The following is a 25,361-nucleotide window of genomic DNA, read 5'->3' on the forward strand; positions in this document are numbered from 1 at the left end:
CACTTACCAGCAAAAAACATATTTCAGACAAAATTTAATGTCGGTCTGTTTTAAACCTTACATAAATCTATCATGACATTACAATAATAAGGAAATATATCTTAGGTTAAAAAGTTTCTGTGCAATAAATCAGAAATATCACTGATCATAAAATTTGCAACAGCAATATTACCGTTTCCTGCTTTTGGGCCACATCAAATACAAACAACTGTTAACTACAGATTTATTGCATGAATTCTCAAGCACTGTATTTTTATGATCATTATGGCTTGTCAGCAATAATTAATCTCACTTCTAAATCAGATACAATGGCTCTTATCTTCTGAAAATGCAGCAAGGGCCATATCATTAGCAGAGGAAAGGGGACAGTATACACTATGTGGCAAACGTTATAAGCACATCTTGTTCTAACATGTAAAGAACTGTTAAAAGGTACAGAGAGGAGGCCCGGTTTTGGTCGTAGGAGAAGCACTACTGAGTGTGACAACTGCTCTCGCGTAATACAAGACCTCCATGATCAACATAAAACAGCTGTGGAGGCCGAAAATAATCCGTAGTAAGTAGAAAGCACAAACATCAGCAAAAGGATAGTACAAAGGAGCTTGTATGAAGCAGAATTAGTCCAAAAAGTCCACCACAGGCCTTCTGCTTACACATGCACACCCCGTCTCTCGGATGCAATTTGCCGACACCCATCCAAACTGGACTGTGGAAAAGTGGAGCTTGGTGCTTTTTGCAGCTGAATCCAGATTCTGTTTGAGGGCACCAGATGGAATGGAGAGTGTTTGGAGAAGGCCCAGGGAATGTTATTCCTCCAGCACTTTCTCTACAAAGACACCATTCAGTGGAGAATCTGTCATGGTCTGGGCTGAGATTACCATTGGTGAGCGAACAGAGTTTGTGTTCGAGAATGACAGTCTGACAGTCCACCAATACATCAAGATTTTAATGAATCACGTGGTGCCTTTTGCATCTGTCATCAGCGAGATCTTTATCCTGATGCATGAAAACAATTGCCCACACATTGCCGTCTATGTACACAGGGACCTGAATGAAGGAAATGAGCGCATGGTGTGCCTACTTGTCATCCTGACCTAAACCCAGCAGAGCATGTCTAGGATATGCTTAGAAGACATGCTAGGAGTTACTCCATTGACACACTGAGGCAAAACAAACGTGTTCAAACAAGTGGACAAATGGACTACCATAAAACGGTGCACAGCTCCAGGTTTCTTTTTTTTTTGGGCTATTTGTTTTACGTCATACCGACACAGGTCTTAGGCGACGATGGAATAGGAAAGGCGTAGAAATTGGAAGAAAGCGGCCATGGCCTTCATTTACAATATAATATATATGTCTGGTGTGAAAATAGGAAACCACGGAAAACCATCTTCAGGGCTGCCGATAGTGGAGTTCGAACCCCTTTTCTCCTGGATGCAAACTCACAGCTGCTCCAGGTTTCAACATATCCGAACTCATCTTGGTGCATTGTTGTGATTGTCACAATCAATAGTGTTTCTCAAATACTGTGCTGAAACTTTTCAGGTGGGCTAATTAATATAAGAAGCCTTGGTTAACAAGACCTACAGTTTACAGTCCAGTATATTTTCTGGTAAGGACTAGGCAATTTTGTTACTTTTATTGATCTGTCTATCTTAGTCTTATCCTTGGGTTTGACAACATAAAAGTGACAGGTATGAGCGATGCTAGTAATGCCATTCCTTATGCAGCCAGTCCCTGCTATAAATGGTGTGAAAATGTTGCTCATAAGGACAGTTGGTGCATGCATTTCAGTGGGCTTAGTGAAGTGATATGTAATAGGAACTTCTGGCTCCGTGATGAAAGCAACGGCTTACTACCTCACTCCACATTTCCCTAATACGCCTCTTCAGTGATGCCTAGGCCATCTATGACAGCTAAAGGTAAAGCTGTTGAGGATCCAACCAACCTTTGGGCTGAGGACTGAACAAACAAACAAACAAACAAACAAACAAACAAACAAACAAACAAACAAACAAACAAACAAACAAACAAACAAAGAAACAATTCATATACAATATATTTTTATGTCATAACACATTAATTTTACAAGGTTTCAAATGGACTAACATTAAATTTTGTCTGAAATCCATAGTTTTGCTTTTAGCGCCAACCAGTGAATTTTATTAAAGCTTCCACTGAATTAATGATGAGAAGCTATACAAAGTATCCCTGGCATTCGTTTCATACTTACCAAAAAGATCACAGTTACAGAAAGAGGGTAAAATGATTTACAAAATCCATGAATAAGACGTATTTTGAAACTGTCAAAATGTTGCTGGTACTAGAGCATCCAACAAATTTAAAGTATACCTAGGCATTAAATAAAACAATGCCAGCATCAGTAAACAGTGAAAGCGCCATGTTCCTCTACAACAATGCTTTATTTACGTTTCATTCAAGACTTTCAAACATTCAATGCGATACTGGTAACATCAAGTGGGTTGGCCAAGTGTCTCTCCTCTGCCTACCATCTATTTGACAATTTTCACAAATCAATGTCAAACACAACATTGCCTAAAGGCGCAGGAGAACACAAAGATTACACACGAAACAATACTACGGAGGAATATACACTAATGAGCAATCATATTAGAGGTACATAGCTAGTAGCATGTAGAACCACATTTCCCCCTGATGATGCCAGAGATAAGGGTGGTTCAGGCTCGACAAAACAGCAGAAGTATTGGGAAGTCATCTTGATCAATGCACAAACCTCCCATAATGTATATATGTCAGAAAAATTTTCATGGCATGCACGTCTCTCTCGACAGCATTCCAGATGTCCTCAATAAGTTCGAGGCCAGATGACCTATGGGGTTACGCAAGCATCCCCAGGCCCATGGAGCGTCAATCGAAGCAGTTGGCTACAACGGGAGCAATTAGCTTGCTGTAGATTTAGATCTTTTGCAAGGTGCTGAAGGAAAAAAAAAAGGTGGATGTGATCCGACAGGGTTTCTGTTTTATTCACCACGTGAGGTACATTGGCAGATGTATCAGGGACCACACCATCTCACGTTAACAGTTTCCACACAAGGATACCACTACCACCAGCCTGAACTGCACCCCGCTAGCATTGCCTCATGCGCTTGGCTACACACTCGTACCCTATTGTCAGCGTGTACAAATTGGTATCCCGATTAATCTGTCCAGGTGATCTTTTACCATGCTTTGAGAGTTAAAAGGCGATGTTCCTTTGCCTATGTCAGTCTTCGTGTCTTATGACATGCAGTGAGGAGATGTCCTCTAGTGAGATGGCGGCTTCTGTACCCCAGCATTGGATTTGTGGGCAATCTGTCGCACTGTGACCCATCTATGTGCTCTTACCATCCGAGCTAACCGACAAAAAACCCTTATATCAACACCTAGTACACCACGGGAGTTGACTCTGATGGCAGTGGTTTTTCCCAAATCCAAGCATTCACGGTGGCCAGTGGAAAGCCCAGTGCTTTCACGACTTCAGAGACTGAATGACCCACACATCAGCAGCTGACAATATGGCCACCACCAAATGTGCCGAGATCTCGCTCTTAGCCTGCCTGAGTTAATTGTTACTCGCACTGCCAGTATGAGGTCTGGCAACATCACAGTCGTGTGTCACACTATACTATTACACTCGCCAGGCCAACTAAAAGGCAATTTCTCCAAAAGGGTTGTTTTCTCTAATTCAACTGCTCATCAGTGTATTAGCCAATTTTATAACTGGAAAGAGGTGACTACAATTTTCTTGTTTATAGTTGCTCCTGTTTGCAAGTCTTATCACATCTTAAGTCAAATGATCTCTTAATTACGATATTTCCAGCCAAAGAAATGTCGCAGACAATCACTTCAGTAGGGTTGCAACGAAGTACTGCTTGGTATTAAGAAAGATAATTTATTTCAAAATGAACATCAGCAGTGTGTTTTTGTTTTATACTGATACTATCAAGCATCTGTAACTTCCTACATCTCTAATCTTTTATCGACAGCCACAAAAATAAGGTGATTATTTCATGGAATAAATTGCATTCAAACAGAACCTCATCACCTTTTCTTTTTTGTGCATATGGTTTATAGATACTACATACAACTATTCTCCAATAAAGTCTCAGATCGATCAGTAATACTAGTAACTGTACTAAAAAAATGAACAAAATTAGGATTTTTACATAAAGTTTTCCTATGAAATTATAAATGAACTCAACAAACATGCAGTCAGCAGGCTTTACAATTACCCTTTACAAAACAGGTAAGATGCAGTAATTTATGCAATAAATTATATTTAAAACAAGCATAAACAATACTTTGTAAATGGAAGAAATTCAATAGCAACAGATATAATGAACTCCAGATAATGTATAGAAATGAAACAAAGTCTTGTTGGAATCATACATTGGTAACTTTCATTAAACACAGTACTATGACACAGAACTGGGCACACAGCAGCCAATTCATAGCACTGAACTGTAAAAAAAAAAAAACCCTCTTAATCATTGCACACACTTCAGGACTTCATTTTCTTCTACAGTCTCTAATGCAGTGTATTTTGAATTCTTACAGTTTTCACCTTCAGGAGAGGGTATAAAAATGTCTTTGTATTCTTAGAATGCTCTGTTCTTATGGTTGCTCACTGATTGAAATAAAATGGCTCAGAAAAAATCTAGTATAGCTTACAGACTTGTGCTTCCAGAACTGAATAACCTAGTCAACAGCAGACCTAGTGATCATTCAAACAAATAATCCAGAACGGGGGGGAATGATTAATTTTAAGCAGTAGCAGCCATAAAATATTCATCACTGAATAACAGAGCCAACCAGACTTAACAAAACAAAATACAACATTTATTGTAAAAACTTCTACATATATCTGTATGAATGGTTCTTTTGACTTATGATATGTATCACAGTTGTAGAATGCAATAGGAAATGGAACGTCGACGTTATAAGCATTGTGCTAACACTTCATAAAGCAGACCAAAATCCTCTTACAACAATTTTTGTTTTATATGGAATCTCCACGTTTTAAACTAAAACAAACTCAATTCACTTGTAAGGCAGGATGCTCATCACCAGGAGCGATGTGATGTTCCACTGTCTCCTCTTCATTCTTCTCCTCTTCTTTGTACACACAACTCCCAACTTAACTCAGACCTATACATCAAATACACTATAATCTATACCATTACTATCACTCGTCGAGTTCATCTTCTGCACCATATATGATTGGACCCTTAGGTCTAGGTTGTCGTGAATACCTGAGTCCTAAAGTATCCGATATTTCATCTATAACATTCAAGGCCTGTAAAACAAGGAAAGAAAGAAAGTTAAGTAGAATTTATATTCTAGTATTTTGTAACAAGCAAGGAAACTGTTTTGAGCTGGACGAGACAAATTTCAATGATACATATTTGGGTGAATGATCAACGAACACATATCCTAAATAGAAATATAATAACCTTTGTAGAAATATACCAATAGTTCTACTTTTAAATTACATATAACACTTTTAACCCTCTACTGCATACTGTTGCCATTAGACAACAAATAACATTTCACCTGTATAAATGGATACAGAGGTAGGGACAGAGGTAGTTTTACGGCAGACCTTCAACTGTACAGTCAAACACATATACCAATGATGCCTTGTTTTTTTTTTTTTTTTTAACATATGACAAAACAGCCCTACAACCAAAGGTATTCCTTCCACCCTGTCAACATCCACGTGTATCAACCACCGTTTATTTTACATGGGCCCTTCCCATCACATTACCACAGGCTTCAGGAATACCTCTGGCTCAACCTCAAAGACATTACCGACCTACGGTCGTTCAAGTATACTTGCGCCTTGCAATACGTACCCATGGCCACTAGGCAGTAATGTTTGGTCTTTGAATGTTAAAAGCTTAGAAGTGTGAGAAATCATATATATACCCCATTATGGCAATCCACATCACATACAAGTGTTAAGCTATTAGCCCCAGTTAAGAATTGCTGGTATATCTAAAACAATAAACGTAAGTTGAACATTAAAGCTTGAAATTTTCTTCACCAAACGAAAACGAAGAATAATTCACGCAGTAGAAAATTAATCAGGATTTTAATACGTCTGTACTGTTTTTATATATATAGCACATTATGGCCTTCATTGGATCAACGAAACTCTAGCCAACTAAAATATTACATAGTCATCTTTTAAATAGTCAGCTGTATATACACGTACACGCTATTAATGTGATCTTTTATTAGTGCAAATGAGGGAACTGCCAGATGCCTATTTAGAATCACTCATTTTGTCATGCTGTGGACAGCCTATATAACAGCAGCAGCCACCTAGTAATATTCCGACATCTTCAATGATCAGCCTACCAAGTTTTACTGCAACCAATACCTTCGATACACCATGTCCATTTAAAACCGCTTCAACAGATTACTCATTTTTCCGTGTGAAACTGATGAACAGGGACTGATGAAGAGCAAGTCAATCTGTTTAAAGACAGCAGTTTGTAAAGAGGTGGAGATTGTCCTTTTACATTTGTTCTTGTCTCCTCTTTCTGCTGTTCCCTCTTCCCATCCCATAAGGACCTGTCATTTGTTCTATTGTGTGTTCTCTCTCTCCCCTCCCCCCTCCCCCTCCTCCTCTTCTCAGCAACCAGCCTGGTGCAACCCAATAGTTCCCTCATAAGTGTCCCTTCTAAAGTTTTGTCTTAAATAAAGAAACGTACCATATCAAGCTGCTCTTTCGTATGTGAAGCTGAGAGACAGAATCGAATACGTCCTTCCATAAGAGGTGTTGCAGGAAAACCAACACCAACAGTAGCTATTTTCCTCGTCACTAGAGTCCGAACAACAGCTCTGAAAAAAAGAGGAAAATGCTTCAACAAATCAGAAAAACAAAGAGAAAACACATAATTTCAATATTATGAAAAAGTACATAATTTGAACATAGTTAGAAAAGATATTCATAATAGAAATGGAGGTTGGACCACATGTACTGTACATTTTCTGAAAGCTAGTACAGTAGTTTTACAGGAAGCTAAGTTTCAGTTCAATCGAAAGCCAAGCTTTGCAATTTTTATACTACAGAAGACTCCATCAGGAATAGTCAGGAGGCCTTAAAGACTATTTTTCTTGTACAAGGATCAACTTTGACTGAATGCTTCAGTATGAACAGGTTAAGATCACAAAATACCATACTCACCGAGGAGACTGTAACAGGGACATTTTCTTTCACGTGTGGGATGTGTAAAATGAGGAGAAAGTTTAATTAAAACAAGAAAAAGGAGAGGCAAAGAAAAAAAGACAGAGGAGGTAAAGGACAACAAATATATGAACAATACTGAAGACAGCAGTGTGTGAAGATGTAGACTTGATTCCTGCCTTTGTGAAATTATGTGTTTGTTCTTGTCACTCCAATCTGTTGCTTCCACTGCCCACACTGGCCTACGAGTATCATGTTCTTCCTTATATATGTTCTGATCTCACTTCCTAGCTGCCTATTTTTTAATACTGTACTACAGTATAATGTCCGATTATAAACTGAACTTGGCAACTGATAGTGATATAGTGGAATTCTCTACGAAAGTGTTCCAGCATAAGATAAGGAAGAAGAGTAGAGGACCATATACAACAATCAGGAGAATGCCTAAAGAGCTAGACATTTCACCAATAAGAAATATACATATGTTAAAAATCCCTCTAGATGGAAATAAATTATTGGCCCAGAATTCTGCATGCTCAACCCGATTACAACAATGGCTGATAGATCTATGTTCTGACTGGAACTTAATATAGAACCAGAAAAAGTCACCTTCCAAACTTACTACAAACTACCTTTTGAAGATTGGCTGTGAGAGTTAGCAAACAGACAAGACAGACGAGAAAACCTGTCAGAGCCCTGGTTCGATAGACATGACAATTTTAAAATGCAAGGCCCAGTTTCTTCAACAATGTTAACACATTGCAGACCGGGTGCCCTTCACCCCAAGCACTGCCCTGTTCCCGGCCACTTTTTACCTACCTCCAAACTGGAGTGCATGCATTCAAATAAACTGTCAGAACTTCACTAGCTTTTGAAGGACTACTGTGTTTTTTTCTGGTGGCCTTCCTGAATAGTTGTTGAAATGCAGGTTGGTAAGTATTTGTAGAAATCTATTTCGGCTCATAGTTTTCGGAAATATGGGGTTTTCTATTAGGGTTTCGGTTGGCCAGTAATCTTTCTGACATGATTTCTTCACCTACCCTATCAATATACACGGAGCAATATATTTTTAATTTCCCTGCTAGTGACATTCGTTCCCTTTAGTGTTTTAGGGGATTCGTTATAAGAATGGGAATTCTGCTCATAGTATAAGTTTGTCTGCTCAGCTACATACTGAAAAAATTCCTCACCAAACATAAGTCCTGTTACTTGTCCTACATTTTCAGATTCATTAGGCCACACCTTTATACCAGGAGCACCTTCAAAATTCTCTAGCCTAGGTTCACTGTTGTCCATAACCCAGTTGTCAGAAAACACTACATTTACAATATTTAGAATATTTACACCCGTAACACAATTAACAGACTCGTTTTGCGTTACGCGAGTTCCACACCTTGAAGATAAGGCTATATCCTCGTCATCACTTGAAACATAAGCCTTACATCTGATATGTTTTTGACATGCTCTATTGGTGAAAAATATCTAATTCCCTCTATGGGAATTTAGAATTTTCCATTTGGAATTGCTAGGCGGGCAATAATTCCATTGTGGAGATATTATCTCCCGTATGCAGTTATCAGACTGTGCCTCATATAAGGCTTCTGATAAGTTCACCTGCATACACCCAACGTGAATGGGTAGGGTCTGACACATCCCACTCTGACGAGTCTAGTGTCAGACCTAAGACGAAACGCTGGTTAATAGAGCAAACGCCTGAAAAGCCTTACATCTGATATGTTTAAGAAGATGTTTCGTCATCGAACTCTAAATATTCAGCACAACTTGGATATTCAAAGCTTGTATCAGCACATAATTCGCGAATAATTTAATTCTTGTCTAAACACGTGCGATCCCTGAGCGCTGCGTTGTCAGGAAATGCAGAGAAAATCTATGATATGAAGAATAATAGAAAATAAATGCAACTATCGATTGTGTAGAACCATACATAACAGAGTTCTAACACCCTTGACCTCCAAATAGTTCCAGTATATCTCAAAGGATAGCACTAAACTTCAGTCTGCTGGGTCTGCTGCTAACATGAGATAACTCGGGACCAGTCCGCAACGCTCGGCCAGGCAAACAAGTTTTCTCGGGACCGGTCTGCAATGTGTTAAGTCTAAAAAGTGCTGTTAAAGACACTTCCTATTATAATTTAACAAAATGGCTGCCTCATCAAAAATTGTTAACTCTAACAATTTGTTAATATTTGTGTTAAATTAACATGTTAGCAGCCCTGTGTTAAACCTCGTAACAGCTGTTAAAGGTAGCATATAGAACACACAAGTTAGAAGATTTACTGCTGTTTGAAGACTATTTATAAACTGAAGAAGGCAAAGGACGACCCGTACTAAGAATAAAAGAAGAGTTGTCAGAAGGTAGGTTTTCGACAAAGTACCTAATTACCAAAGCCACTATGAAGAAGGCACTAAAAGAAATTGAAAATAAGTTGGAATTTTCCACAAATTGGAACTTATCAGTGTGTCCAGTGCAGCAGTTGCTTACAATTCTTAGATATTATGCTTCAGACTCTTTTCATGTAATTGTAGGCGACTAATCACGAGTGTAAGACAGGAGTGTGTAGAATTCTGCATTATTCACAAGGCATTGCATTATTTTCCCCACAGTAAGAAAACTGCCCGAAAATCATTCAACACATTATCACATTTTCCCGGTGATGTAGGAGCCTTAGATTGCACTCATATAAGAACATACTGAATGCTGTGATAAAACAGTGCGTTTTCATTTTTCAAGCACACTCTCACATACTTTCAAATTAAATCTATAACATTTGTCTCGTGTGTTACCTCTTACTTGACATGTTTACGTTTTAGCAGTGTTTGCTAACCATAACATATCAGCAACGTATGACAAAATACTATTCCAATATACTGCTAGGAGCGCTTTATGTAAAGAAACAAAACAGACTCACTGCCAAATGCATTCAGAAATCTCATGGAAACTTGTTGTTTTTCAGAATTGTTTCGTAACAAATGTTGGAAATGTGGGTACTTTTAACAGAAGTTTCAAATTAATAACAATTGTTAATATTTGTTAAGCAAAATTTAACACAAGAGTTCAAGAAACCAGGCCTACGACTTTACATAGACTTGTGTGGTATGACTGTATAAATGTGGAATGGGTGCTAACAGCGTAAACCAAGAAAAATGCAAACTGGGCAGTGAAGACAAGAGGATGGCCAAGAATGAAATGTAGAAACAGGGCGAGGCATTATACACAGGGTTTCCACCGTTTTCCCTGTATTTTCCCTGGGATATTCCTGTTTTCCCTGCATTAAATTTAGTGGGATATGGTACATAAGAGTGACACTCAAGCATGTTCATCATACTCTGGAATTATCATCTAGAAACATATTTTGCACGAACCCTTGCAATGGCATAAAGAACTTGAGACAACTGTATCAAGTCAAACAAGCTAGAACTTGTCATAAAGTGCCAAACTGGGAAGTGGGTTATCAGTAATTCCATCGTACACAGCCACTACAAGAAGAACAATCAAGGAAAACTAACTGCACTGCTTACAGCCAAGGCTGTAGTCCCAAAATTTTTACACGGAATACTCTAAAGTTAGGTCATTACTAATCCCGATTTTCAGACCGCCACTGTCCCTAAAATTAGTAGTTGGCACTTCATAAGCAACTGATTTAGTGTAATATAAAACAAACGTGATACACAGAAACAGAAGACACTTTAAGATGGAACAATAATATAATGCATGCATTTAAACCTAAATACAGAAAACAGCTTGAAAACATAACTACAGGTATTTTGTTTATGTAGTTATCTTCTATGACAGCACCTTTCATCTAAGACACTCCAAAATACCTCCAAAGTAGAGACAATTTCCGGCATAGCCCTAGTGTAGGCACTCCGCTTGCTGTACACGGAAGCTCGGCGGCCGGTGATGCTCTTATTTTTAGTTCACGGGATTGCCGATAGAAGTGCCCTTTACGTTCTGCCAGTGATCTGCGAACTGTTGCCAACTGTTAAGGAAATGTCCAACGGACTGTTGTTGCGAAATATGTTATAGGTTACAACCACTAAATTACTTTTTCCTTGCCGCGCGGGCGATAGTTAAGAGCCTCTCGAAAGGTGTGTGGCCCCCCCAAAAGGGGGCCACTGTTCTCATGACAGAGCTTGGCCTGGATTTGGAAAGATAGGTTACAGCTACTAAATTACATATTTTTCTTGGCGTGTTTCTTGATGGGTTTTTATTCTGTGCGGGTTGGTAATGAAAGCAGCGAGTTAGGAATTATGGGAATTGCGTCATGTCGGCCAATGGCCGTGCTCGTAGATGGCCAGCTAATGGTCGATGACGCGTGAAAACTTTTGTTGTGTTATAAAAGTAAGGATGTCTTTTTGGGCGGACTCGGTGGGTCCCTGGCATTGGTAATGAACAAATCTCTCTTCTAAAAGAATTTTAAGGCACAATTCATATATATTTCTTCGCAAAGTTGTGTGTTATGTACTGGAGTGCCTACACTAGGGTGCTACTGAATTTCCAAACTGATGTACTGCTCTTCTTCTGACTACTCACTCTTCAGTACCACTATCTTCGTTTTCAGACTTTTTTTTTTACTCAAACTACCCGTTTTCAACTGATGATCCATATCATCTTGTTGCTAAACAGCGTATTGTTTGTTTTCAGTCTCAAAGGAACTGTTACTAAACACAGAAGACTCCAGAGGACAGGGATGCAAACTCATGAAGTAATTCACATTTTGATGTACGGATGATACATTGACCCAGAGCAACAAAAAACTGATCAATATACTAATGTTAGATATTTCGATGGAACACGCCCAAAAACAAACATCAGTTCACACATTCAACAGATGGCGAGAAAAATCTGATACATGTTACAACATTCATGATTATAATGAGGTAATGCTTAAGTAGGAATGCTGAAACTCAGTCGATGAATAGTGAAATTAAATCAGATCAATAAAGCAAAGCAGAAAGTATGCGCAAAAAAATCAGAAGGTATACTCTACTGAATTAAGTTAAGCAGAAGGCATATGGTGTATACCCGCGTATGCCAACTACAGCCCTGCTCACAGCAAGCCATCAGCCATCAACTCTTGACACTAACACGCCTGTGTTCATCAGGGACTTTGTTCTTGAAATTGGCGTGAGTGAGCTTGCCAGTTTCTAAGCACACTCATAACAGAAATGAACAGTTAGTGTCCTGAAACTCAGGAATACGTTCCCAGTTTCTTTAGCAAACGGAAGTGTGTTTGAATACGTATGCTGGTCAACTAGTGTGCATGGAAAAAAGCATCACTGACACATTCCATTCTTTGTAGAATTCTTTTGTAATAATTGGCTTTTCCATAATTTCTCCTTAATATGAGGCAAAATCCATAATTACGAGCAGTCCATAATAGTTAGCACCTCTACGTCATGTAAATTACATGGGGTGCTTCACTAACAGAAACCGAACAATTATTTAAACTTTACATTTTATTTTATCTATGCATTGTTTTACACTTATTTGTAATCGGCTGATGATCATGAATACTGGTCGAAACCGGTACCAATTTTAATTAAATAGAATACATTTCTTGTTTTAATAGTATTGAAAGGTGGAACCTTTATATACATTCTTTTAACTTAATATTGAAAGTCTTGGAAAGTTGTGAAGCGAACAACAATCTTAAATTGTTTCTTAAAAGCACGATTCTTCATTAATCATCCCAACTCTCGCAACAACAACAACAACAACTGTACGGAGAATGTTCAGTCAAACTGCACTACTGAGGACTTCCTTCGGCTGGATGATTCTGTGATAACTGCAGAGGAAAGAAGTGTGGAGGAGTTGGTTGCGGAATAAACAGCAGCCAAGTCTCTCACCAGTGACAATGAAGAAGATGAGCACAGTGAAGCGATGCCTACCAGTGCTGAGGCAAGTGCAGCAGAGGACACTAAGCAGATATCTGCCATCTGTAGAGAGAGAGAGGGAGTGAAAATAATTTTTATAACGTTTATGAGCTTGAACAACAAATAAGAGGACATTAAAAATAAGAAGTGTAAACAGAGATCGTCGATTCTGGACTATTTCAATAGGAAGCAGCGATTGTTTAGTTTACCATCTCGAATTAGTCTGTTAATCTTGTAAATAGGTTCAATAGTAGCAATTAAAATGTTCCAGAGAAAGAAAATTTACTGCGTGTTATATAATTCTATAGCCATTCTAAAAAGGATTTTTAAAAAACAACTAGCAAAAATAAGATTAAAATAATTTACTGTATTACACAATATTTTTAACTACCGACTGGTACCCTTCTTGTGGTCACTGGATGAGCAGAATATTTGCATTGGACCTTTACTTGAGGTAAGTACTGTAATAAGATTAACACATTGACTCCCGAAGGTGCCTTAAGGCGGATAGCATTTCGCCAGTGTATTCTCCCATATAAGAACTTTTGCAAAAATTTCAAGTTAAAAAATGCGCTACGGATCATAGTTACTTTGTTCTTTCATAGATGGTGGTTAGATGAACGTTCTGACCTTCGTAAGCATAATGTGAAAACAGTAATTTCCGCCTAGAATCACCCAGTAAAAATTTTTTTCCCGGCACATTCCAAGCCCACGCTCTTGCCTCCAGTGTTGTTGTGTTAGTGTCACTAGCAAGACACAGTATTGCGAGCAGTAAGTTTATACCTGTTGAAGAGACTGTTGAAATGATTTATAATGATGATTACGGTGATGAACTCATCCCAGATTTAGATAGTGAAAGTGATGAGGACGAAACAACAGTGCGAGATAATATTGAAATACCAGACAGTGTTGTTCTATCTGACACCTCTCCGAGCTATTCTCCCCATTACCCGAGTTTTTAGGAAATGTAGGCCTAAATGTACAGGTTCCAAACAGTGAAGATATGTCTTTTGTAAATATATTTATCAATTATATTTTTTTTGCGTATGTTTGTGAGCAGACTAATTTATATGCACAACAGGTTTATCAGTAGTGCGCTGCATCCATTCACTAAACTTGGAAACCTGTGTCAATGATTGAAATGAAACAGTTTATCGATTTGATGTTAGGTAACGGAATTATACAGAAGCCAGATCTAAAAATGTACTGGACCAAGCAGATCTAAAAAATGTACTGGACCGATGACATTTTTTTGGCATATGTTTGTGAGCGGATTAATTTATATGCACAGCAGGTTCATCAGTAGTGCGCTGCATCTGTTCACTAAACTTGGAAACCTGTGTCAATGATTGAAATGAAACAGTTTATCGGTTTGATGTTAGGTAATGGAATTATACAGAAGCCAGATCTAAAAATGTACTGGACCGAAGATCCTGTGTTTTCAATGCCTGTATTTTCCAAGACAATGTCCAGGAACAGATTCGATAGTATCATGATGTTTTTACATTTTAGCGATAGCAGTAACTAAGTAAACAGTGCACACAGGCTCTATAAAATCAGGCCAATATTAGAAAAACTTTTGGATTAGTTTTCAGCGCTGTACAATCCCGACCGAAAGATCGCTTTAGATGAGGGCATGCTTGCTTGGAGAGGCTGGTTACGTTTTCGATTACAATCCATCTAAAATAACTAACTATGGCATTATGGTTAGGATGGTATGTGAATAAAAAACTGGGTATATTTGCAAATTGCTTATATATGATGCAAGTGGAATGGCTTTAAATAGTACTGTCCTTTGAACTTCTCAGTCCATATTTAGGCCTAGGGTATTCTGTTTACATGGATAATTATTACAACAACAACAACAATCAATCAATACTGATCTGCATTTAGGGCAGTCGCCCAGGTGGCAACAGTGTTGCTCTTGCAAAAACCTTACGTGAACAGAATACCACCGTTTGTGGGATAATCAGGCAAAACAGGGGAGTACCAAAGGACCTTAAAGAACAACAAAAATCTTTGAAAAGAGGGGAAATGATATTCAGACGTGATGGGGAAATTCTTCTCGTCTCTTGGATGGACAACAAAATAATCATGATTACATCCATGCTTCTGCTGAAATGGTCGAAGTCACTTCAAAGTTCGGCAGAAAAACACTGAAGCCAGTATTATCGATTGCAGATTACAATCAGCACATGCAAGGAACAGACACAGCTGACCAATACCTTGCTCTATCTCCCTTCATGAGAAAAACTTGTAAATAGCCAAAAAAGTTTTTTTCTATTTACTACAATGCACCCTCTTCAATTCTTTCCGTCTCTTCCAGAAGTCCAATACCCCACACAAAAACTACCTATCTACACTTCATAGACAGTTTCCAGATACTATCTTGGAGGTCATAATCCTCCTGCCACTGTCCCAGTCTCAGCCCAGACTCAAGTCAGAACAGGTTCTCCAGCTCTCTCCGACGTCATAACTAGCATCCACCGCACCGCATTCCATTCACCAGTCCCCTCCCATGAAGAGCACCAGCTAAAGATCCACCATCACCTCTGGATGGAAAAGTGAATGAATATATTCTGCTCAAGTTTCCACGACTGAAAACTGACCCTTACCCGACAAGAAGATGTGGAGTTTGTCTCAAGAAGAAAAAAGTATGTGACACAAGATGGTACTGCAGGAAGTGTGGTGTCCCTCTTCACCCTGGAACATGTGACACCAGATATGACACCTTAAAATCATACTAGCATCCCTTCCCCAGGCATGTTCTAATTTTCACATTATTTCAAAGCGTAATATATGAGTAGTAAATATTTTTGTTCCACAGTGCTGAAGGCAGGACTAGCAGGCAAGGACTTTTACAAATGGCTGGGCTGGAGGTTTAAATGCCCCGGGTACTTCCTGGTAGGGTTAAGATTTTAAAACTCTGTAAATTAATGATATGTATTTGTGTAATGTTTATGCCCTTTTCCAGAGCATTTTTAAATATCGTCCCCCCTCTAGCAAACTAACAAATCTGCAAATTGTCAAAAAATTAGGAGAGCTCAAAGAAGTTGTGATTGTTCATGACAAATCAATTTTTATATTGAATGATTAGTTTTGTATGTTAGCAATACAGAACAAGCTGTAGACATGAGACTTTGTCAGAGGGTGGACATTATATATGGTAAATAATAAAATCTAGACTGAAACTTTAGAATTACAGATTGCCTAGTCACACACACACACGCGCGCGCGCGCGTGAACGTGCTTTTACACCAGTATTCCTTGAATCCCTTGAAAAGTGTAAAAGAGGGGTAATATTATATGTCGAAAGTACAAAGGATGATGACCAAAACAGTGACTCAGTACCTTCTCTGGAAACTATGCTGGGGTCTTGAACTACAAATACTGAAATATATAAATTACCTGTTACACGACTGTTTGCAAACAGTGAATATTTTATTACGAAGAGCACAACTGAACTCTAAAACCTAACTGAAGGTACAGTACTTCCTCCAACTTTAATGGCGTTGGCCATACTGTATAAAACAGAGCTAAGTTTAAGCCAATAATGCCACCTCATTCTTCGTAAATGTCTTTTACACTTTCCTAGCAGGAAACAAAGTAGTGAGGTTGAGGAAAATACATTTCTTGTATTCAACAAAAGTGAAAGTTCTACTGCATGAATTCATTCAGTTAGTTGTGAAGGCCAGTACTCGGGAATCAGCAGAAGGGTATACGATACTTAATACCACAAAGTACGAAATTGTGTCTAGTTGTGAAATACAGGTTAGCGTACAATGTGTGTGGCTGCTGACCACGAAGGCGCTTGCTAAAATGAGGGCATATTTACGCTGGTCTTGAAAGAAAATTAATCGGTTCCAGAGAGAAAAAAAGACAACTTCTTAAGGGAGGCTGGGACTGAGTTTTTGGCGAAAAAAGTAAAAATTATTGATTTTTAAATTTGTGCATATTATTGTACGCTGGACTGCTGCGGATCATTTGGCGGTGCTATTTTTTTGGGTTCCGTCATTTTTAAAGTACTAGCGTGACATTTAAATGTCCAGTTGAGTGCTGGGGAAACGCCCCCATTCACTAGCTTCTACACAACAGATACCGCTCTCACCAATGCCCCCTTTTTTTGTGCAATATTTTTGATGTTATATCTTCAAATTGCCTCCAGAGCTGCATTGGGCTGCTATCTAGTGAGCTGATGAGGTATCATTACTACGGTAACTATAGAAATACCAATGACACTAATAAATTCGAAGGCACATGTTTCTTCTGTGTTAAGTTTTATTTTTTTATATAACTTATTATTAGTTTACTTTACTTTAGTCTCAAATAATGTATTAGAAGGTGAAGTAGGCCTTATGATTAGCCTACATGACCATTTCCTTGTAGTTGTTTACAAACACATTGTCGGTATTTCCTAAAAGTTCAGAACAGCAAATAAAGTAGTTCAATAGAAAAGTGCATCTGTGTGATTGTGGGTTCATGACGAATGGTGTGAATTGTCGGTGGTGTCCTCCTAAGGGAAGGAATAACAAAAAAAGGTCTCGTACATATGCTGCTCGTGAAGGTTTAGCCAAGAAGAAAATGTCCCTGAAGTCTGATGCCAATCAAGAGATACCGGTAGGCCTATGTGATACTTCCCAAACAAAGTTCTATTCAGTCTACTCAGTCATCAACTCTGGATTTTCCTCACAATGATACCACAAGTTCATCTAAACTTCCTTCTTCAAGCTCTTCCCATAATCTCTTTACCTCCCCTCTTCACTCCAGAAGTGAGAAAAAATTTGGCCTAACCACCATCACCCAACCACCTGCATCTGTCAATATTAATAATACTTATACTGTGGTTCACTCTGACACACAGAATCAGGTGATAAAGAATTTAAAATGCCCACTTTGTGATCAGGTATCTCTTGAGGCTAATTTAACACACTGTCAGGGTTTTACCACCAAAATTTTAGTAATATGTAAACACTGCAATCAAACTGTAAGCCAAAGTTACAGTAGTCCTAGAATGTCAAGGGATAAAACAGAGCGACCTCCTTTCCAAGTGAATAACAGAATTGTAGATTCCTTCCTTTCTATAGGAGTTGGCCATAGGGGTATAGAAAGATTCTGTCAGACAATGGGGATGCAAGGAATAGATGTGAAATCCTTTATAAGGCATGTAAATATCTTAGGAGAAGAAACAATAAATTTTCAGAATTCTTTGCTTGAACAGTATCTGAATGTTGCCCGCAAAGCACATGAAACTGTTGATCCCTCTTTAGTTGGCCAAGACATAATTGATATTGCAGTGTCTTATGATGCTACTTGGCACAAGAGAGGTCATACAAGTCTGTATGGCATTGGGACAGTGATTGATATTTTGACAGGTCTTGTTTTAGACTACCAGGTCTTATCAAAGTATTGTGCTACGTGTAACACCATCTGGAACACCAGAGTATGATTTTGTACAAGTAGCTCACAGGAACAGTGGTGATTGTAGCAAGAATTATGAAGGCTCTTCTGGCTCAATGGAGGTAGCTGCAGCTGATCTTTTGTGGAGGAGGTCGATTGAAAAATGCAAAATGCGCTACACAACAGTTCTCTCATATGGGAATGCTAAGACCCATGTTCATTTGAATAATGTCCAAATTTATGGACCTGATATTCAGGTAGTCAAAGAAGAATTTGTTAATCATGTAGCCAAGAGGATGACAGCTGGGCTACTAAAAATTCAGAAAGACAAGTTAGGAGGTCATGGTCCTGGGTCTTTGAAAGTTGAGACAAAAAAATTGAGCAGGTTTTACAGAAAAGCAGTAACTGACAACCTCTCTGACGTCAACACAATGAAGAAAGCCATATTTGTCCCACTTCATCACTATTCCTCTACAGACTTCAAGAAAAGGCATTACAATTGCCGAACTGGCCTAAAATTCTGGTGTTTCTATAACAGAAGCACTTCTAAGGGAGAAACACCCAGGAGTCATAAGGACATGAAAATTCAGTTTTCCCCAAAGCTTGTGGAAGCAATAGTCCCTTTATGTGAGAGATTGGCATCAGATGAACTATTTGCTTGCTGTGTCAGAGGTGGCACACAAAACTCAAATGAAAGTCTGCACTCTGTTATTTGGAGACAGTGCCCTAAAGAAACATTCATCTCTCTGAAGAGGCTGTAATTAGGGGTTTGTAATGCAATTGCAAAATTTAATATGGAATGCTGTGCCACCCAGGAACTGAAGCAGGAAAGCAGTGGTGAAATTACACCATCAACTTCAAGGGTGATAAGTAAACGTCGTGATGGTCGACGTATCTAAAAAAGCCAGCAGTCCAGTACTGGAAAAGAAAAAATTGTCAGGAAGTTACTCAAAGCTGCGAAGTTATCTGCCGAGGCTGCTGCTAGGAAGAAGGAAGGTACTACCTACAAGTCTGAAGCATTTTAAGTAATAGGTTAGCCTTCAACCATGTTTTACTTACTAAAATGTTTTTTTTTGTTTTTTTGTTTTTGTTTTTCATATATACATTTTCAGGTATTTAAAATGTTCCAGCTGAACCAATTTGGTTTCAAATTCCATAAGAATTTCATGGGTTGTTAACACCTATATTGTCTTGATATTAACAGAAGGAATTTTTTCTAATGTTGATACTGTAAAAGATAGTAGCCTTCAAAGGGTAATTTTTTTTAGCATAATTTGAGAAAAACAAACACATAAAACATTTCTTCCTCACATTAATAGACTACATATGCAAACTTTCTCTCTGTTAAAATTCTTTCCATACCTTGAAGTGCCTGTACACCAGTTTTCAATGTGATATTTGAAGTAACTGTTCAGCTGGAGCATATATTTTTAAGCTTATTGATTTTTTTTAAATGTTATATTGTAAGTGTTAATTTCTCAGAGAGTTCTGTTGCTATTTTCCTGACAATTTGTGTATGGCCTTATTTCACCATCAGGAGATGACAAACCAAATTTCATTCAATTCTATCAATAATTACTATTTTTCATAAATTCAGTCCTAACTTCCCTTAAGGCGGCAACCAAATACAGGGCACTGTTTCAACAGGTTTTACTGTACTATGTAAAAGCAAGTTGACATTTTTTAACAAGCAAGTGTGAACTAAATTTTTTTTTAAATGCTATGACTTTTTGCTTACCCAATCTTAGAGAACATATACACAAGAAGAGGTACGACAGGCGAATCTTCATTGCCATAAGTAATGACGCCCATCTGTCTCAGTCTTTTTCGGAAATATCTTGTATTTCTATGAAGCTGCATGATACGACGTTGACCTGCACATATACACAAAATTAAATAAGAAAATTTCAGCCAAAAATACTATGACATTTATACAACCCTATAAATACCACATACATATTGTATATTGGAGGGTTTAAACTTTAATAATTGTTTCTACACACATGGAGCAGTTTGGAAGTAAATGAGTAAAAGTAATCAAATTAATCGTAATACTTCTTTACTAACTTGTTATCGTTACTGTTTACAAAACATATTTACTTAACCTTACTTCCTGAAATAATTTGTAATCATTGTTGCTTGAATCATCAGTCTATAGACTGGATTAATGCAGTGCTCCATGCCACCCTATCCTGTGCTAACCTTTTCATTTCTACATAACTTTTGCATTCTACATCTGCTCTAATCTGCTTATCATAATCATACCTTTGTCTACCCCTACCATTCTTACAGCCTACACTTCTCTCAAAAACCAACTGCACAAGTCCTAGGTGTCTTAAGATGGGTCCTTCACGTCAAATTTAGCCAAATTGATATGCTCTCACCAATTCAATTTATCTTCATTCATGATTGTATATATCCATTTCACCTTCAGTATTCTTCCATAACACCACATTTCAAAAGTTTCTATTCATTGAGCTAGTTATAGTAATGTTTCACTTCCATACAATGCCATGCTCCAGACAAAAGTCTTCAAAAACATCTTTCTAATTCCTATATCAATGTTCGAAGTGAGCAAAATTTCACTTCTTGAGAAAGGCTTTCCTTGCTTGTGCTAGTCTGCATTTTATGTCCTCCTTACTTCTGCCATCTTTAGTTATTTTAATACCCAAGTAACAATATTCATCTACTTCCTAAAGACTTAATTTCCTAATCTAATATTTCCAGAATCACCTGACTTTGTTCGACTGAACTCCATACTTTTGTTTTGGACTTTTATCAAATGCCTTTTCTAAATCTACAAACACAATGTATGTGGGCTTGTCCTTAATTCGATCCTCTAAGATCAGACGTAAAGTCAGGATTGCTTCACATGTTTCTACATTTCTTCTGAAGCCAAACTGATCCTTTCCCAACTCCGTTTCAAATTATCTTTCCATTCTTCTGTAAATAATGTGTGTTAAAATTTTGCAGCCATGAAATACTAAACTAATGATGCAGTGGTTTTCACACTTATAAGCACCAGCTTTATTTAGTATAGGTATAACAACATTCTACCGAAAATCGGATGCCACTTCTGTCTCTTACATCTTACACATTGCTGGTTTCTCCTAGGGCAGTCAGTAATTCAGAGGGAATATCATCAATTCCAGGTGCCTTGTTCTTATTTAGGTCACTCAAAGCCTTGCCAAATTCTGACCTCAAAATTGGGTCTACCATTTCATCAGCATCAACAGCCTCTTCTTGTTTCAGAACCATATCATCTACATCCTGACCTTAATACAACTGCTGGATATGTTCCTTCCATCTTTCTGCCTTGTCTTCTTTCCCTAGAAGTGGTCTTCCATTTGAGCTCTTAATATTCATACACCTAGTTTTCCTTCCTCCAAAGATTTCCTTGATTTTCCTGTATGCAGCATCTGCCTTTCCTAGGACCATATAACCTTCAACATCCTTGCACTTTTCCTTCAGCTATTCTTGCTTAGCTGTCCTGTACTTTCTATCCACTTCATTCCTTAAACACCTGAATTCTTTTCTGCCCACTTCATTTTTTGCATTCTCGTATTTTTGTTGTTCATCACTCAGGTGATGCCCTAGAGACCTCATTCTTCACGAGTTTCCATTCTTCCTCTAGTGTCTTTCCTTCAGACTTTTCACTTAGTCCTTGAGCAACATGTTCCTTGAAACAAACCCTCAGATTCTTTTCTTCAACTTGTCTAGATCCCATCTCCTTGCGTTCCTTCTTTTCTTCAATTTCAACTTCAGATGGCATTTCATGACCAACAAGTTATGGCCAGAGTTCACGCCTGTTCCTGGGAAAGTTTTGCAATCCAACACCTGGTTTCTGAATCTTTGCTTAATCATAATGTAGTCTATTAGATACCTTCCAGTGTCGCCAGGTCTCGTCCATGTATACAGCTGTCATTTGTGGTGTATGAATCAAGTATTAGAAAGGACTAAATTATGATTGGTTGCAAAAATTCAACCAGCCAACTTCCTCTTTCATTTCTTTGTCTCAATCCGAATTCACCTACTGTATTACCTTCTCTTCCTTGGCCTACCACTACATTCCAATCTCCCATCACAATTAGATTCTCGTCATCTTTTACATATTATATTAAATCTTGTATCTCTCCATATACTCTTTCGAATTTTTCATCATCCGCTGAACTAGTAGGCATATATACCTGCACTATTATTGTGGGCATTGGTTTGATGTCTATCTTGACAACAATAATCCTTTCAATATGCTGGTCGTAGTAGCTTACCCACTGCCCTATTTTACTGAACATTATTAAACCAGCTCCTGCATTTCCCCTGTTTGATTTTGTGTTGATAATTCTGTAGTCACCTGACCAAAAATCCTGCTCTTGCTGCCTCACATACCTCACTTATGTCAACTACATCTAACCTTAGTCTACCCATTTCCCTTTTTAGATTCTTTAACCTACCACAATTCAAACTCCTAACATTCCACGCTCCGATTTGCAGAATGTCAATATCCATCTTCCTGATGAATGCCCTCTCTCTGTAGTCCCCACCCAGAGATCCAAACAGGGGGACTATTTTACCTCCGGAATATTTTACCCATAAGGCAGCAAGTAGGGACCCGTTTCGGAGGCAACCCTGCCCAGGGAGTGGCGCCCCTGCCTATGTGAGCCCCAGAGCACACTGGCCCCGTGTGTGTAACATCTGGTAAGGGTCCCAGCTCAGGATTAAGAGTGAAGACCTCAACGGAGGAGATGGACTTTGAAATGGTGGAGATTGCGGACAAGGCAGCCCTTGCCCAGGGTTACGAGTGAAGTCCATAACAGCACCATTGGCAGAGAAGGCAACCTTCAGAATGGCAGAGATGGCGGATGTGGCAACCCAACCTCTCTGGGGTTAATTAGAAGAGGATACCAATGCTGCTGCCTTGTAGAAGTGGCAGGGGACTGTCAAAGGCTAAAGGAGAAAACCCTAACAGAAACTCTCCTCCAGTGTTAGGCTTAGCAAGTCAGCTGAAGAGTAATTTGGATTGCTTTCTAAACTAAAACGAGTCTCAGAAAGAAAAACAAATACCGGACTGACAAATCTTCTCACACATTTGTAACATACACTAGTGTCAGAAAGTTTAGACTCGCCCATGAATTTTCACTTACCATTAAAGATAGGGGCTATTTGTTGAAAATCAACAAGGAAATACCTATGTTTTTAGAACTAACTAGTTTTATTGCACATTTCACTAGATTTTCCTTTACACTGATCATTTACAGGAAGCTAGAAACACAATCACAACATCTTAAGCAATCAAACTGCCTCTTCATCAATGTATCCACCCTTTGCTTTGATTACTGATTTACAGATGTGTGGCATTCTAGCTGTTAATTTTTCCAAAGTCTCGGTATTTATACATTCCCAGGTTTCTAACAGATATTGCCACATTCCATCCACACTGCCTGGCACCTTTTCTTTTCACTTTTCTGTCAAGTGGCATCATATTTAGTCTCACATGGTGAGGATCAGTAGAGCCCTGCGCGGATATAAAAAATATTATCCGCATCTGCACTTCCTTCATCCGCACCCGCATCCGCAAATGATTATCCGCGGATATTGTAAATATTTAACTACAATACATTACACCCAAGGTACTGAAACAGATCTGTTTACATAATACAATAGGCCTGACACCTGGCACCAGCCCCCCCTCCACAATCACAGTTTTATGAGGGAATTTCTCTTGCGACAACTACCAACGTATTGACCTTTGTTCCTTCCATTAATTGCGGGCAAGAGCCAGTTAGTATTAGGTCAGAGTCATGGCTTTATGGTCTCCAGGTTTTTTATACATCACCATTCTCCCATATCACTGTGAAGGGTCACCTAACCACAAGCAAAAATAAGAGTATACCTGAGTGAAAAATTAATAAACTTCATTATTTAGAAATTATCCGCACCGCCATTCAGTTTGTATCCACCAAGACCCTAAATTCGCGGATATCCGCATCCGTGCAGGGCTCTCATGATCAGGGCCCAGATTTTTATTTTTATCTTTAAACTGGTGCATCATAGACAACACTAACTAATACATAAATTTTGATCATGGCCCCCTGATTACAGAAAGTGTATAGTAAGTCATTTTTCTTTTCTTTTTTATTGAGGAAGCCATACCTTCTAGTGTCGGCTCAGTTAATGTAACTTGACAGCTTTTCAGCCTGTCGAATGCTATAATGCCTATAATCTATAAAATAACATGTCCTGACTGACTGATTTATCATCACCGAGCCAAAACTACTGGGCATAAAGAAATGATATTTTGGGGATACATTTATAATAGGGTGTTGGTGCCCACCAAGGGAGGATTTTTGGATATTTCAGCACTAACGGGGTGAAAAGCAGGGTGAATTTTTTAAATGAGGATATCTATATCTCAAAAACTTAAAAGTTTACAGACGTAAAAGTTGGTATTTGGAATCTCCTTTAAAAATAAAGAAACACGCACTTGGCGGGGAATCAACTTCATAAGGGCGGGGATGAAAACTGAGTTGAATTCCTTTTAAGAGGATATATATATCTCAAAAACTGAAAATGTTATAGTGATGATAATTCGTATTTGGAAGCTCTTTTAAAGAAACGGGTACTGTTTATTTTTTGAAAATTCACTTAAGTGGGGAGTGTGAAAGGTAGTGAAAAAAATTGAATTCTTTTTCTGGAGAGACATCTCAAAACTGAAGGTTACAGACGTGGAAATTGGTATTTGAAATCTCCTTGAAAAATAAAGAAACTCGCATTTTTTGGGTGGGGTGAAACCAACTTAATGGTGGGGTTGGAGTGAAAAAGGAGTTTAATTCTTTTCATGAGGATACTTATAT

General features: G+C 38.3%; 1 protein-coding gene across 3 annotated transcripts in view; it reads right to left on the minus strand.

The window, feature by feature from the left end:
* Nucleotides 1-1,229: 1,229 nt before the first annotated feature.
* The window catches only part of lace (serine palmitoyltransferase long chain base subunit), a 234,107-nt gene continuing 209,975 nt past the window's right edge, over nt 1,230-25,361 (minus strand). For 2 of the 3 annotated variants that reach the window (XM_067153519.2, XM_067153521.2), the window contains exons 10-12: nt 20,249-20,384; nt 6,741-6,870; nt 1,230-5,317 (exon numbers count right to left, since the gene is read on the minus strand). In XM_067153519.2, coding sequence (XP_067009620.2) covers nt 5,207-5,317; nt 6,741-6,870; nt 20,249-20,384 — 377 coding nt within the window. In that variant the 3' untranslated portion in view covers nt 1,230-5,206. Of the gene's footprint in view, nt 5,318-6,740; nt 6,871-12,678; nt 13,177-20,248; nt 20,385-25,361 lie in introns of those variants that run through there. The other variant, XM_067153522.2, reaches the window with a different exon arrangement.

The sequence above is a fragment of the Anabrus simplex genome, chromosome 9, assembly GCF_040414725.1.
Source record: "Anabrus simplex isolate iqAnaSimp1 chromosome 9, ASM4041472v1, whole genome shotgun sequence".
Classification (NCBI taxonomy): domain Eukaryota; kingdom Metazoa; phylum Arthropoda; class Insecta; order Orthoptera; family Tettigoniidae; genus Anabrus; species Anabrus simplex.